This window comes from Metarhizium brunneum, chromosome 7 (genome assembly GCF_013426205.1).
Source record: "Metarhizium brunneum chromosome 7, complete sequence".
Classification (NCBI taxonomy): domain Eukaryota; kingdom Fungi; phylum Ascomycota; class Sordariomycetes; order Hypocreales; family Clavicipitaceae; genus Metarhizium; species Metarhizium brunneum.
This window is the reverse complement of record NC_089428.1, coordinates 342,604-358,007: the sequence shown is the minus strand read 5'-3', so window position 1 is coordinate 358,007 and position 15,404 is coordinate 342,604. Positions and strand designations below refer to the sequence as shown.

The 15,404-nt window shown below is 53.0% G+C and overlaps 4 protein-coding genes across 4 annotated transcripts; 2 read left to right on the top strand and 2 right to left on the bottom strand.

The window, feature by feature from the left end:
* Positions 1-4,522: 4,522 nt before the first annotated feature.
* Positions 4,523-6,491, bottom strand: G6M90_00g106710 (uncharacterized protein; the record flags this gene model as incomplete). Its single annotated transcript, XM_014684400.1, has 6 exons — positions 4,523-4,972; positions 5,044-5,649; positions 5,707-5,787; positions 5,847-6,150; positions 6,213-6,401; positions 6,478-6,491. 6 exons carry the CDS (start codon positions 6,489-6,491, stop codon positions 4,523-4,525), a joined length of 1,644 nt encoding a protein of 547 aa, XP_014539886.1.
* A 1,068-nt stretch (positions 6,492-7,559) lies between these two features.
* On the top strand, positions 7,560-8,767 carry tom40 (Mitochondrial import receptor subunit tom40; the record flags this gene model as incomplete). The annotated part of the gene is made up of 3 exons (XM_014684399.1): positions 7,560-7,868; positions 7,945-8,592; positions 8,660-8,767. 3 exons carry the CDS (start codon positions 7,560-7,562, stop codon positions 8,765-8,767), a joined length of 1,065 nt encoding a protein of 354 aa, XP_014539885.1.
* Positions 8,768-9,536: 769 nt separating this feature from the next.
* On the bottom strand, positions 9,537-12,413 carry G6M90_00g106690 (uncharacterized protein; the record flags this gene model as incomplete). The annotated part of the gene is made up of 5 exons (XM_014684398.2): positions 9,537-10,753; positions 10,808-11,534; positions 11,610-11,987; positions 12,042-12,146; positions 12,321-12,413. The coding sequence occupies 5 exons, from the start codon at positions 12,411-12,413 to the stop codon at positions 9,537-9,539; spliced, it is 2,520 nt and encodes an 839-aa protein (XP_014539884.2).
* A 1,540-nt stretch (positions 12,414-13,953) lies between these two features.
* On the top strand, positions 13,954-15,155 carry G6M90_00g106680 (mitochondrial 54S ribosomal protein uL5m; the record flags this gene model as incomplete). The annotated part of the gene is made up of 3 exons (XM_014684397.1): positions 13,954-14,204; positions 14,277-14,970; positions 15,030-15,155. The coding sequence occupies 3 exons, from the start codon at positions 13,954-13,956 to the stop codon at positions 15,153-15,155; spliced, it is 1,071 nt and encodes a 356-aa protein (XP_014539883.1).
* Positions 15,156-15,404: the final 249 nt, after the last annotated feature.

Sequence of the window (15,404 nt, the reverse complement as noted above, 5' to 3'; positions counted from 1 at the left end):
ATTGAGGCTGGACGTCCTTGACGAAACTGCCCTCTTGAACTGAGCTCCGCTCTATGTGTCTGCCTCCCTCAATTACGAAGATTTCAGGGCCGTCGCCGTGTTCAAGGGCAATGTCAAATAATTGCCGTTCAACACGGAACGTTTGCTCCCCAGAAATGGATCGCCTTCCTCCACGAGCTTCATCCCAGTTACCGGCCACCCGTGCGGGGCGACTTGGCTTGCAAGTGGACCAGATGCAACTAATAAGTTACGGAGTGCTGCTGCAATGTTTTAAAGGGTGTAGTTCCTGTTCCGTCAACGACCACGACCATGGCGGCTGCATTTGCACAATATCGGAGTAGGTTGCCCTACATGAAAGCCACGATCCATGGGCCCAGTGCTTGTCCCTAGTATTCGACGTATCATGGTGTGCCAATTGCCCCTGCGCGGGCGAGAGTGGAGGTTCACATCATCTAAACGAAGAGGCAGGCCACCCATACTCGAGTTGTGAGGTGGATGATGTTGCCCCGCGCTCAATTGACTTTAACCAGGAGGCTTGTACGGCACGCGGAGCATCGAGGCATTCATAATACCTAGGCATGTATATGCCCTCATTGGTGCCGCCAATCAGCATTATTGGGCCGTATAAAAGCTATGCAAGGAAGAGAGCATCGCGGAGAGCACCGCGGAGAGCACAATACCAAACAATGCCAATCTATTCTTTGACTCTTGCTTCTCTGCGTGGGGGCCGCGATACATAAAATACCGCCAAGCAAAAGACCGCCAAGCTCGACTACTATTCGTCTCACCAGTGGGTGCCTCGCCCGCCATTCGCCTTGCTGCCCCTGTTTTCTTGGTCACGCTACAACTCGACGTCATGGCTGGGCCGTTGGCGGGTGTCAAGGTTACGGTTTGGAAACCTTCAGGCTAGTTACTGCGAGTCCTTCACCAGGAGGTCTGTCATGGGACTCATGGCACGGCAGACCAAAGATGAGCACAGACGTGCAGTTCGACACCGTCGTGTTTGTGTTCCGCTAATACCAGTGCGTCCAAAATGACGGTTACACAACGTCTGTCTGCCGCCACGAGACTGCCGGCCTGATTGTTTTGTTCGGCTGGTGCGCGGCTCTTACGAGGTTATTTGCGGATCAGCACAAAATCTGCAATATGTGTGGAATGTCTGAAGGTCTCATGACCCTGCCATGCGGCGCTAAGGGCCGATTTAGGTTCGTCAGCGACAAACACTCATTCATGCCATCACCACCGACTACAACGACTAGCTTCTTGCTGCTTCGAGACAAAGAAAGGGGGGTCCTGGTGGTGCTCCCTTTTTTTTTTTTTTGCCGCTTGTGCAGTTTCGTGAGATCCTACCTCACTCACCAATCGATTCCACAGATCTTCCTCGCCAACTGCTCTAGTTCGCGACGTGGAGCATCGCCTGTTGACTTCCGGCTCTAGTATTTCAAAGACTGTATTGGCCCAGGCTTGCCGGGTTGCTGACGTGCAAGGCAATCTGCCAGACCATCGGCGACAGACTCCCGCAACCGAGAAGATGCAGGACTGGCCACTGAGATCCTTGCAGCCACAAGTAATGGTTCCACATGACATCCTAGGCGAAGCATTCTATTCGTAAGCGCCGGTCTGGTTGCGATTGTGGCTTCAGCAAGTACTCCATAGGTGCAGCTGTGATTCTGCAGGTGCAGTGTGTCCATACTCCGTAATTGAGGACCCTTTCGCCGCCACCACTTCTTCAAACAATGTTCGGAAATAATTTGCGCATCTCCGGCATTCGATTCTCAACACCATACGGCCTCATACGATTCCGACGGCCTTTGCACGTGCGCACAGATGTATTTGAATGTGAGTCAGCTGTACGCATCTTGACAACGTCCTGCGCAATGACAAGATTCGCACAGCAAACGAACGAAATGTACAATATGGGTTTCTGAAGATGCTGGGAACGAAACCCAATGTTATTTCAGATGCTGTGTTGACTTGATACCTCGCCACTCTCACCGGGCCACACACCTTTGGACCATGCTGCACAGTTTGCTAGTTTGGGTCGGCTTGTTCCAGGAACCGTTGGTCTTCCGTGCCTATTGGGCGACGAGGAACTTGACCTGATTATCTTCTGCTTCGTTGGAGCCAGGTCAGTCAGGCTCATGCAGCGGCAAAGTTGGGCAAAGCTTTTGGTCAGCCCACTCGTCATCATCGTCTTCAGCTACGTTAACCAGGGCGCTGCAAGGCCGGGATGAGCTATTGCATGGGTGAATATGCTGCAGGCGAAGTGTGCCCAGTGCGGCAGATGGTGGCCGGTAACGACTCTGGGGCGTGCCAGACGTCTTATATCTTGTCTTGGCGTTCACATGCACCTATAAGACGCCATTGATGAACTCTTTACACCAAAGAAAACAATTGTTAATGTCTCGCTCAAGAGAGGGAGCTGCATGGTACATATGTAAGGACGATCTCAATACCACTTTACGGCCGGCAAAAGCCCAGCAAGGGGCATTCTCGTCTCGCATCGGCACAATAGGGAGGCAGTATGTCCCAAGGGCCAAAGACAGGCACAGACTATGACGTGGAAATAGCTCACGATAGTGGGCTTTACCAAAACTCAAATGAAAACTTCCAAGATGAGCAATACCGATACAAGGTTGAAATGGCTTGCGAGTATACAGTGTTGATGTATTTCGGCAACAGCTTGACCAAGTTTTTATCGTCCGAAACAAAGGAGATGGAATCTTGCACACATTACCCCACATGCAATTGGGAACAATCGAAATGGCTGTTGAAAAAGGAATGCTGGAGCATGAGTCTTGGTAAAACGCTTTTGTCCCTTCTTCAACTCATGGGTGCTACTTTATTTCCAGGTTTATCACCGAGCAAACGCATTCGCGAGATACCTTGTACTGTACCGGCTACCTAGGGAACCAACATGTATATACATACATACGTATATACAAGGTATGTACATATGTGTAGATATAAAGTAGATGAGACCGAGATCCAGCTCTGTAGCTTAAGTAGGCCTTGGTGCTGATTGCAGTGAGCATGGCCACAACAACGGAGTCGATGCATTACAAGGCCAACGATTTACAAACATACAAGAACATCAAGATTCGGCGTCATCTCCTCGTGGAATATCAGCATATTTCAACAAGGTATAATAGTCGGATTCTAGACTCTCCCTTTCTGGCCGACTGAAGCATTCCTGTTGCACCGAAACCGCTCATGTCACCGGCTCCTCGACATTGGGGAGCAGACAGCATCTTCACCATCCCAGGGAACACATTCAAAACCCTCAAAGGTGAATTCTTTGACCCATTCAAGTCTGCCGTATCACAGAACCACCAAAGGGGCCTCGACAGACCTTTCCAAGCAGCCGGCGTAACAGCCAGGCAAAACCCACCGCAAATCGAACCTCGCCAACAGCATCGCCAAGCAAGCATATCATTTTTCCTACTCATGAACCACCAGCAGGTAGTAGCAGTACTCCCCTCTCCCACGGGGTCACGTTTTTGACAGGGCAGACTTGGGGGCGAGAAGACGAAAGCCCCCTCGTCGCACGACGCCTCCTTGTGCGCAGTTTCACCATGCTCACACACGCCTATTGGGCCTTGCATCCTACATGCTTCCTTTTTTCGTCCTGTGCTGGGTACGGAGGAGCTAAGCAGGTTTTTTTTTATTCCTTCACTTCCTAGTCTTTTTTTAATGTTGTTTACCCCCCCCCCTTGACTATCCGTCTCCTCAATTACTCCCGGCGTGCTGCAGTTAACTTATTTTATTTTATTTTATTTTATTCTATTTTATTCTATTTTTTGGTATTCTTCTTACACCCTGCTGGCTGGCATCTGCGCGAACAAGTCGGCAGGGATAGATGGCTTTTCACCTCCCGCGCATGTGTGCATGTATTGTACATGGGCAAGAGGGCTTGGCGGAGCGGGCGTTTGGAAGCAGGATGCATGGCGTACAAGACACGCTTAGCTTACCCTGGGTAGGCAGAGCATCATGACGCTGCAGCGTGTTCGCGCCGTGGCCGCCAAGGGGAAAGAAGCGAGGCGGATGGAGGAACCGCAGGCCATGGTGGTTGAGCTCCTTCATTGGGCGTCATGCATCTGGGTGGCTGGCATCATGTGGTCATTCCGGGAACCGAAGGGGCACTCAAAAAGGCACGAGACGAGGGGGGGGCGGAGTGACAGAGAGACAGGGAGACGCGTTTGCAGCTGTTGGTCGTGTTCCTTCTTGTCGCTTGCGTGAACTGTGTGAGCGAGATCTACGCAGGAGGTAAGCATGAGTCGAGTTGCTCGAGGTGGTGCCAGGGTTGGCTCGTGGATTTCGTACCACCTAGAACCTCCCGTCTTGCCTTGGCCAAGGCATGCGCCGGACAGTCCGGTAGACAGCCAGGTGATGTAGTATAATGTGTGTATTTTTTTTTCACGTCCATGTTTAGCCCTACTTCTATCTCGTCCACAACTGGTAAATAGCGTGACTCTTTACGCCACTGTGCACCTCCCTGCCCTCCATGTTCCAATTTTAGAATTCAATCCTCATCGTCCACCTTGTCTGCCACCATGTCCTTGGCCGTATTAATCACCTTCTCAGGTGGCCGCTCCAACGGCATAGAGGGAGTGCTCATACCGCCTGCAATGGGACTCATCTGACCACTGCCGGGGATGCTGCCTGCTCCACTCGCCGGGATGCTGATGCCTTGCACCGGAGACTGCACGATATCCGGTGATCCAGGCAGCAATTTGGGATCGAGGCCGGGAATATGGATACGTTTGGCCTCATTTTGGTACGCAGCGGGAATGATCTCAATGATCTCGTCGCGGGGAAACTTGAGGTTGGGAATTTCCATCGTGGAACAGTGCATGAGATAGGCGTAGAGGACGCGGAGGACGGATTCGTGCGCGATAATGAGCAGGTCGTTTTGTTCGCGCTCGAGCTCGAGGATGATTGGCTCCAGACGTACGGCTAGGTCATGGTAGGACTGAAATCATGTGAGTGAGGCGTGTTTGAAAATAATAATAAAAAACACTTGCCGGTTATGAGTATGCATACCTCTGCTCGAGGATATCTGTGGTGATATGGGTCCAGATCACGCTTCTCAGCTTCCTCGGGATAAATCTTGCGAATCATATGCTCCGGCATGTTCTCACAAACACCGGGGTTGATCTGGCTCATCTGCGAGCGCAGGCGAACCTTGTAGCCCTTGTCTTTGAGGTAATCAGCCGTCTGGACCGTTCTCATTCGCGTAGACGTCCACACGGTGAGCGGTCTCAGGGGGGTCTGCTGGCCCTCGCTCTTCTCCATGCGCTCCGCGTGTTCTTGTTGGCGGTGCTTGAGGAGCGTCTCGGACATTCTCTGTGCATATGTTTTGCCCAGTTCACATAGCGGTGCGTCCGCCTTGTAGGAATCCTCTTCCTCCGTGGTGCCGGCGCGGACGAAGAAGGTGGTTCTTGATTTGATGTGAAGGTTGGTGAGGTAGAAGACGATCCTGTGGGAGAGGTAGTTGAAGCTGACGTTGTTGTAGAAGAACTTTGCGCCGGCGTTGATCATTTTAATGTAGTTGAGCTCTGCTTCATTCATGGTTTCGAATACGGGGATTCTCATTTCGATTCTTTTGAGGTACAGTTTGGCGGCCTCATCGGGGTCCATCCCCGCGAACTTTATATGAATATGTTAGTTTTTTTTCCGCGGGAAGCGGCGTCGCATTGCGCTTACGTCTGGAGATGAAATTTTGACATTTCTAGCGTTCTCACGGAGAATACGCTCATCGTCTACAAATGATTCAATAAACAGCGTCTTGCTTCAGTCAGCTTTGTCTGCGTCATTCGCGTTTTATGTGTGGGCTTGTGTTTTACCTGAACATCGTGTTTGCCCAGCTCCTTGGCAAGAGATCGGCGACCGCTAGCCGTTGGGTTCACGGCATCATAGATTGCCACTTGGCCATTTTCATGATTCAGCCAGGCGTAAATGTCTTCCCGGCACTTCTTCAAAATTTTCTGACGCAGAATAACGGATGATGGAGATGCATCGGGGAAGAAGTAGTCCTCGGGGACCGCACCTTCTGGGCCAATAGTAGCCCGCCGGTAGTCCCCAAGATGAAAGATGCGCGTCTTGACGCCGAGCCACTGCAAGTATCGCGCCAAAGAGACACAGATGTGCCTGCGTATGTTAGGTACATTTGCCGTTTGTAAGGTTGAATGACAGCACTAGGCTCAACTTACGTCTTGCCGCGAGCCGGGGGCCCAACCATGACGATGGCAATGCGCCCCGAGTGAAACAGCCTGCCGGACATGGTACTGTACAGCTGGGCGGGTGCCATGTTGTCATTTTCTGTCACATCATGAATACCGTCAATAAAGGTAGAACTCTTGCGGCGGTACCGCGGGGCGTTGGCCGCGATCTCGGCAGTTCTGGCGGCTGTTAGATTCCGCGTTCCTGGAGCTTTTCCCGTGGCATAGAAGAAGCAGTTAGGGGCAAGAGACTCACAATAATGTGTCCATGATGAGCGCGTGGATTCAAACGGCCCAAGTTCAAGGTTTGCCGTCTCGTCAGCTGGGCTTATCTTGGGTCCGCCTCGCCGTTGGGCTGAACTCAGCGGTCAAGCCGACCAAGGCGTCGTGAGCCGGGATCGATGAAGCAATGGCCAAAAAGAAGCAGACGGAGTGAGCGGCGAAGGAAGCTTGCACCGCTGCAGGTGTGGTATGGCGATAAGGCGAAGCTGAATCTATAACAATATGTCGTTGGAAAGAGGAGCGCCATGGAGGGGCATCAAGGTCCAGCCAGTTTCGGTGTCAGAGAGCCGTGGCCAACGATGTCCGGGTCGTACCGGAGGGCTTAGGAGGATTTTTAAGACACAAGCAAGAAGAAACGCGGCAACTTCAAGGATAGCGATAATTACTCAAGTACTTAGCATGAAATACTGACATCCTGTAACAGCGATGCAGCGCAAAATCGTCAATCCCACCAGACTCGAGTAGATCTGGTGCACCTGCCTGTAGGGTGGCATTTGATCGCGCAGCTGGACATTGAGAAAGAGGTATCGACTACCTGGCTCGTGTCGTATCTCGGCCCCCGGTTTAAGTTGCCGGTACTTTATCGTCAGTCTCCAGCTGCCAACTGACCGCCAGACCCGGAGGAGCGGGCGGCATCGGCACGGAACATTGAAGCTCCGCCCTCCGCCCTCCGTTCCAGCCTCTCAAGACGCAAACTCGTTAGCGCGGAGAAGAGTGCTGTGGCCCGGGCGGAACCACAACACACACACCTGGGCCCAGCTCCAGTCTTGCTCAAGTCACTGGCGGCTGATGAAAATTATTCTCCAACTCCATTTCCCCCAACGCCAGCGAAGCTCGTCATCGCGTTACCTGGCGACATCACCCCCGAGACAATTTGCCATCCGAGAGGCCCGGTCACCGCCTTGCAAATTGTTCTATCCATCAGGAAAGCCGAGTTTCCTGTTGTGTACTTGTTCTGTTTCTCCGCCGCGGCTTCTCCTTTTCTCGCCTTCACCTGTTTCTTAGCCATTCTTTAATACCGACGTCGTTGTCGACTCGAGCCACAACCCCGTCACCATGGCCGCTCAAATAGAATCCATTCGTTCCCTTCTCCTGGGCAACCCCGTCGCCGCTGCCATTGGCGATGCGCTCAACTCCTTTTCTGAGCGCAGAGCAAAGCTCGGCCTCTCCAATCCTGGCAACATGGAGGGCTTGTCCAAGGAGGTCCAGCGCGATGTTCTGCTCAACAACTACATGTTCACAGGTATCCGTGCCGACCTGACCAAGATCTTCAGCATGGCTCCGCTCTTCCAGGTTTCTCACCAGTTCGCCATGGGAGAGCGCATCAACCCGTACACATTCGCCGCCATGTACGGCACTGGCAAGGTGTGTATACCTACCTTTGCCGGAACTATGCATCTACAGACAAGGATAGATAGATTAACATGTTTTCTCTTAAAAGGTATTCTGCCAAGGCAACATAGACAACGAGGGCTCCCTCTCCGGACGATTCAACTTTCGATGGACCGATAAGCTCGTTTCCAAGTCTCAACTTTCCATCACGCCCGGCGGCCAGGATATGGCGCAGTTCGAGCACGAATACAACGGCGACGACTTCAGCGCATCTCTCAAGATGCTCAACCCTTCTCTTCTTGAGGGCGGCATGACTGGCATCTACATTGGCAGCTACCTGCAATCCGTCACCCCCAGACTCGCTCTTGGCATGGAGACTCTGTGGCAGCGACCTGCTCTGACCCAAGGACCCGAATGCGCCGTCTCTTACTGTGCCCGATACAAGGCTGATGACTGGATTGCTACTGCTCAATTGCAGACCGCCATGGGCACCCTGAACACCTCATACTGGCGAAGACTCTCCGACAAGGTCCAGGCTGGTGTTGACCTGAGTCTCGGCCTCGTCCCATCACCCGGCGGCTTGATGGGTGGTGGCCTGCAGAAGGAGGGCGTCACCACCATTGGCGCCAAGTACGACTTCCGCATGTCCACGTTCCGTGCCCAGGTCGACTCCAAGGGCAAGCTGAGCTGCTTGTTGGAGAAGCGTGTTGCGCCTCCCGTCATGATGACCTTTGCCGCCGACGTTGACCACTTTACGGTTCGTGTTACCCCCCTCCGCTAACTCTGCCAAAGCTCCTCAAGACACTAACAACAAGCTTCTACAGCAACAAGCCAAGATTGGCCTGGGTGTCTCTATCGAGGCAGCTCCCGAAGAGCTCCAGGACCAGCAGGAAGCCCTCGGCGCCCAGTCGGCCCCCAACATCCCCTTCTAAACCAGGTTCTCCCTTCAAACCACCCCCGGTCTCCGATAAACCCGTCCCGTCACATACAAACCCTACTCTACTCCTACCCAATGAGGTGAGAAGAGCAGCCAAACGTTATCAATGCTATCGCGGATGGAACAAAGAAAACGGCGCCCACCTTTATCTATTTTCCTGACCCTCTGTCTTATTACCCCGTTTCTCACTTCACCATTTCGAATCATGTACTCCGGATATTCCAGTTCCTTAGCAATTAGCGTTGAGCTCTTCCACAAGGGATTTCTTCACCGAGACTTGGAGACGAAAAGAAAATAAACCGCCACAAAGCGGCTGGCGTATGATTGCAGGCTTTTGCTTGGCCTGTAATCGTGTATATTATGGGAGGCGCAAACGTCGCAGGCCTCGATTAGTTGGGTGCATCATTAGTCGGGCGTTCGCCGACTCACGCGAGCATGAGGTGGCGATTTCCTCTTTTTTTTTATATCTTTGGTTGTACGTGGATGCATCTCGGGGCTACGAGGGATTGTAGCCTGCCACACAGGTGCCATGTTCGCTGTATAGGGAAGAAGAAAAATAGACACGAATGTTTTTGTAATATGCTCTGTGTTTGTATGCTAGTAGGTCTGTAGGAGTCCCCCTCTGTACTGCCCATAAACGCCTGGTATCTAAATGTCCCAATGCCGCTCATCCAACGGTGTCCTTTTCTCTTGCTTCATATAGTCATGTACTGTTTGCCACACGCCACGCCATGCATGCACGTTCTACCTCTATCAGATGTAAATCACATGACTGAACATTCTCGCTCGGGCTGCTCCCCGGTCTTTTGCTTTTCCGCCTTGTCCTTGTCCTTTGTCTTTCCACGGTGTTTATGTTTCTGTGTCTGCGGGGTAGCACCGTGCTTCTCCCCGTCGACAGGCGAGTCGGGGCCTTTGGCCGAGGTTTCTGAAATGGGGGCTGTAGAGTTGGAAGCCGACGTTTGTAATCCGTTGGACGGGGGAGGCTCAATGAGCGGCTCCTTGCTGGACTTCATGAGTCCGCCTAGACGGGTCATGGAGAAGCTGAGTCTTCCCTCGCCCGATTGGCTCTCCGGCCGGCTCTGTCGACCCAGTGCGAAGCGGGAGGCAGCACGGGACAATCTCGAGGCGGTAGGCTCGTCGCTGGGCGCCATGACGGGCGAAGCACCGCCTGGGGTGACGGCTGGCGATTCCGTGTTGGCCATGCTTTCTCGGCGGGAGGCATTGGGCGTGGAGCCTGTGTGGGAAGTGACCCAGGAAGGGTCAAAGGTTCCTCTGGCTGGGCGATCCATATCTGCAGATAACCGAATGCTAGGGGGTTTGCTTCTTGGGCCGAGGTCAATGGCTTGGAGATCGTCTCTGTGATGCCCCGTCAATCGGCCGAATGCAGAAGACGACAAGTCGCCATTGAGCTCCATGCTCGTTTTAGATTCATTGTATGACGGAGGGTTTGTCTCTGTGCCGTCTGTTGATGCGCGGGGCATGTCGACCATGGGGACAATTTGGTAGAACAGGAGGTAGGGCATCTCGACCTTTAACGCCTGCTTGATGTCATCCACGTAGGTGATGCGACTTTTCGCCTCCAAATCATCGAATTTCACCCACTGCGCCTCCTCATAATCTGGAGGAGGGTCAAAATCGTGCCGTCGGTTTCCAGTCAGAAGCTTCGGGGCAACTCGGGCAAAGGAAATGTAGTGGCCGCTGTGGAGGGAATCTCCTCGATGGCAGACCACGGACTGAAGCACGAGTTTGTATTCGGTGCTGAGCCCATAGAGGTCTTCCTCCAACTTGGGGCCCCCGGCAAGCATAAAATGCGGCAAGCGTAGACTGTCGGGGATGTCAATAAAAGTGTTGCGTCGTTGTGCTTGTCCAAATTCTGTCATGGCGTAGCGTTTGAGGCAGATACCAACCACTGGTCTCTGGTCGAAATTCAAGGCCACCTCAGAGTCGCTTCTAGGCTCGTTAGGCGTCAAAGCATGCCAGGCTGTGAAGTGTTAGAAAAGAACGTCATCAAAGCTAACCAAGTATCTAGACTTACGAATCAGTCGAAAGAATTGCCAAGCAGGAATTGTGACAGCTTTGACGACCGTTGAACCCTTGCGCTTGGTTCGTTTTTTCATGACTTGGCCCCCGGCGCCCGTTGGCCGGCCATCATCGTCCACCAGAACACGCTGAATAACACTAGTAGATCTTATCCGGGGACTAGTTGGCGAGCCTTCCTCTGTACCTTGGTTCTCGTGCGACGGGCCATCCTGGGAATGAACCCGAAAAACGCTATGGGACGCTGAGGCCTCGGACATGCTTCTTTCCATGGGATTGCCGAAAGATTGCTGTGACGGCGTAAGATCAACCGGCGAGGCAACCAGAGGTGATGTGCCTGCTTCTTCTGACCGAATGAGCCGGATAGTATTCTGGCTCAGGAGAGGTGAACCATCCCCCTTATCATCCATGCTGCCTTTCTTTGCTTCTTCATGATCTCGCAAAACATCAACCCTGGCGTTGAAATATTCCTCGAGACAATCCTCAAGCTTAATCCCCTTGCCATCGGGATCCGAGGGAATAGCCAGATTCAGGAGTCGCTCGTATACCACCTTGTGGTCATCCTTGTCACCTTTGCCTTGGTGAAAGAGGTCGACCTGCAAGGATAAAAGCGGAAGCTGCAATGTCTCGGTGAGAAAAGCGAAAGCCTCGGAAGTGTCCTGTTGTTCCAGGAGTTTGGCATCGGCCCACCCACAATCGCTTAGTGATTCTTGGATTAATTTTGTCTTGAAGCAGATCAGCTACTCGATGCGTTGCAACTGTCATGTAGGCAATCAGGCGCGGCCCTTGTGTGTACTCACCAAGTCGGTACGAATGAGCTTTCCCGATCGCAACATGTTGACCCATATACGCAGCAATGTAGCAAGTTTTCGTCTCGCGTCATCTGCCGGGAAGGTTGACTTGAGCATACACTCGAAGGCGTCGAGTTTGGCGAACATGGCGAATAGCAGTGAATCTAGGTAACATGTGACATTGCCTCGATTCTCAGCACCAAGCATGTGCACTGTGGGGTCGTAGGGCAAAATAATGCCTGAAGCGGATTTCTGTTCCAACTTGATAAACTCGGCAGTCTGCTCGGGGTCGTCTGGGGCAATGTTTGTCGACAAGATGTCCTTAATATCGTCGGCTGTGACATTTGATATGTGCATTTTCTCTAGGTGATGCTGAACAAGTTCAATCTGACATTGTCACCATCAGTAGCTGTTTCTATTTGCTTGGCGGTGCAGTCCAACCTTGGTGACATCGGGGTCGTTCTCGTCGGCGTCGGATTTCAAGTTTTGTTTCGAGCCGTCCATCTTGAATATGGCTCGGAAAGTGTCTGCGGAGAGCGGGCGCGCCTGGGGTTTTGGACATGGTCAGCATTCAGCCTTTGGGACAAGAATGTAGTAGCATTGGTATGTCGGGGGACCTGAATGTCTTGGATTGAGAACAATGGCATTGAATGTCAACAACAAACCCCACAGGAGTCCAGGCCGCAGGGCCGAGTCTGTAGAGTCATCGTGTAGATGTACCTTGTCCTTGTGTCCCGGAGGGACAGACTTGCTCCGACGGTGGATGGCATTCTTGTCGCGCAGGCTAAGAAACTTTCGAGGGAACTCTTTCATGGTGGGAGGCTGTCGCGGAAGTGCTTAGGACGCCGGCCACGACCACGACAGCATGAGAAGCAGGGAAGGAGGATGGAGACAGGTTCGGGCGACGCAGCGGCCTCGCAAGTGGTTAGCGAGACGGCAATGGAGCTCTGATTCCCATTTCAGGCTGGCGAGGGGGTATTTCAAAGCTGTTGGGGCGGCGGCGACGTCGAGCCCCGAATGTGTTGACTTGGGGCGGTTGGCGGGGGAGATCAATGATGGTCTTCGGAGGTGCTCGGCGGAAGTGGTCCGGGCAGAATGCAGAGGCTGTCACTAGAGAGGGACGAGATGGGCGGCGAGCAACAGTAGGACGAAGGATGATGATTCGAATGGAGGCTAGGATAAAGAGATGACCTTCTGCCTGCTGGGCGGTTGCGAGAAGATATGCTCTATCTGGCCTGCCAACCCAATCCCGGCATCAGGTGGAACTCGACGATTGGACATCTGGAGTCTGGAATGCTCAAGTGCGCCAGCTTCAGTGGTCGCGTAGTGGGTTGGCGGGGGTGGACAGGACCTTGGCAGGCGTGCAGCATGTCAAGGTGCTTGGTCAACATTGAACATTGAACATTGAACAGGCACCGGACGCCAAGTGCTGGTGTCAAATCGGCCCGAGTCCGTCAATCCGTCTATTGACATGTCGACTACTCCGTACATGTGTCCGCATGCCGGTCCCTGGTGCCTGGCGGCGGGCCATACACCGTCATGCTGTTGACGCGAGTCTGGCAGTATTAAGCCCGGTCTATCAACCGCCTCGCGGCATTTCGGGGTCTAGTACTATTGCGAGGAGAAAAGCGTGCGACCTGAGTTGCGAGTAGACATCCTTGTCCCGGTGAGACGGCCACCATTGCTTGCGTCACAACCCATGCCCATGCCGCTTACTCTTTTTGCCAGGACCTGGAAACCACACTGTCGATAAGTCTCTGTGCCGCAACGTGTTCAACTTGGCACCACCAGGCTTGTTTACGGTGGGCAGCGCTGTGTTCCGTACTTTAATCAATTGTACTACCGAGTACAATGAGCAGCAGTTCTGCCGCGACTGCAGTGAATGCATCACCCTGAGATACCAGCACCAGTCACACACTTTCAATGGCTAGCTGTCTGGCTTGTGACGCATAGTTTCAGCTGGAGCCTTGTTTCTGACAAGAGAACATTGAAGCCCTTGACCCAAGGTCGAATGGTCTCATGATAGCTACCACACGGTAAACATGGCACTATAGCTCCTATTTTTATTTTTCAATGTCGTCAATTGTTTCGGTTTTAGTATTGAGAGAAGCTCAAATATAAGCGCCGGACTGAGGAACAGCTGACCATTTGTTCATGAAACTCGTTTCCTTGCTGCTTCCCTGCAACTCGGCGCCGAAGCAGAGATGCCACCGCACAGCCACACGTCAGGGGACGCTGTGGCTGACTGTCAAGCCACCTCCAGCTAGTAGATGGAAATTTCCACGCTCACCTCCGTCCATCGCACCATCACGGGAGCTTCAATCTACAGCTTCGCGACTCTCTCTATCACGCCATGTCTGGGGTGCGCAAAGGTTCTCGCCTGGTCAAAACACTAGGCCAAGGGCAATTTTTTCTGAGGAAGACACCCTCATGCGTGAGAAGTTTAGCATCCGCGGCCGAGGCCAACCCCCGCCAGAATGACCATCTGAGCGATCTCGAGTCAACGACGACGTTCACATCACCCGCGCCTGACCAGAAGTCAATTGACGCATTCAATCAAGCCGAGAAGCTGAGCGCTAAGGAGAGGAGACTTCCCGGTAACCGGTACGTTTCTGCTCTTCCAACAACCATCTGCTTCCCTCCCGAGACGGACAAGGTAAACTGACAATCTCAAAGATACCAGTACCACCCCCCCAAGTACTACCGCGGTCCTCTGCATCCTGTTCAAACACCCCCAGCGTCTGATCCAACCGCTCGAGATTTTGTTCCTGGCCCCTTCAACTTCCCGCGACTCAAGCATACCTACGACAGCACCATCGCCCCGGACCTGTTGACCATGACCTACCAACACACTCCCCCCAGCACCGAGCAAGTTGTTTCCCAAAAGGGCACCTTGAGGCAATGGGACGGCTCCTCGCCCTACCATAAGAACAGACCCAGCCGAGGTCCCCGTGGCGGCGGCTCCTCAAGACTCGGCATACTGGAGCGCAACATTGACTGGAACAACATCCCCGAGATTGAGGCAGTCACCATCAACTCGTACGCCCCCAATGCCGCCCAGAACAAGGAATACCTGCACGTCGCCCGTGCTGTGGTCCAGGCCATCAGCGGTGACTACCCCGACGTCACCACCGTCAAGCACCATGTTATCCAGTGGGGTGTCCGCAAGGGCGACAAAGCCGGCGCCAAGGTGACGCTTCGCGGCGGTGCGGCGTACGAGTTTGTCGACAAGTTGGTGACGCTGGTCCTGCCAAAGATCAAGGATTGGCCGGGCATCAAGGCCTCCACCGGCGACGATTCGGGTAATTTGGCATTTGGCATGAAGCCAGCTTGGATGGCCTACTTCCCAGAGATAGAATTTAACTACGACGTAAGTTGACACGATGTGCCTTCTTGGGCCCGCAGCATGCTAATTCTTTGTGTACGCAGATGTACCCGCCCAAGCTGATGCCTGGATGCGACATCTTTATCCACACAACCGGCACGTCTGACCGACAGGGACGCCTACTGATGGAGGCCTTGGGATTCCCCTTCCACGGCAAGGCAACGCGCTAAATGCAGCCCGCAAAAAGCGACAGTGTATAATCAAACTTGAGAAATTCTGGGAGAAACGCGTTGTGGCATAGACATGTATAACATTTTTGTATCATAAAATAAAAACGCAGGGCTATCATGAGCAGCCCCAGCTCTTATTCCCTATCATCCCGTCTATCCCTATATCCTTGGCCCGATACCCAACGCCAAAAAAAAAAAACAAGTGGTCAAAAAGCCCCAAAAACTCCATGTAATGCACCCACCCAAGAA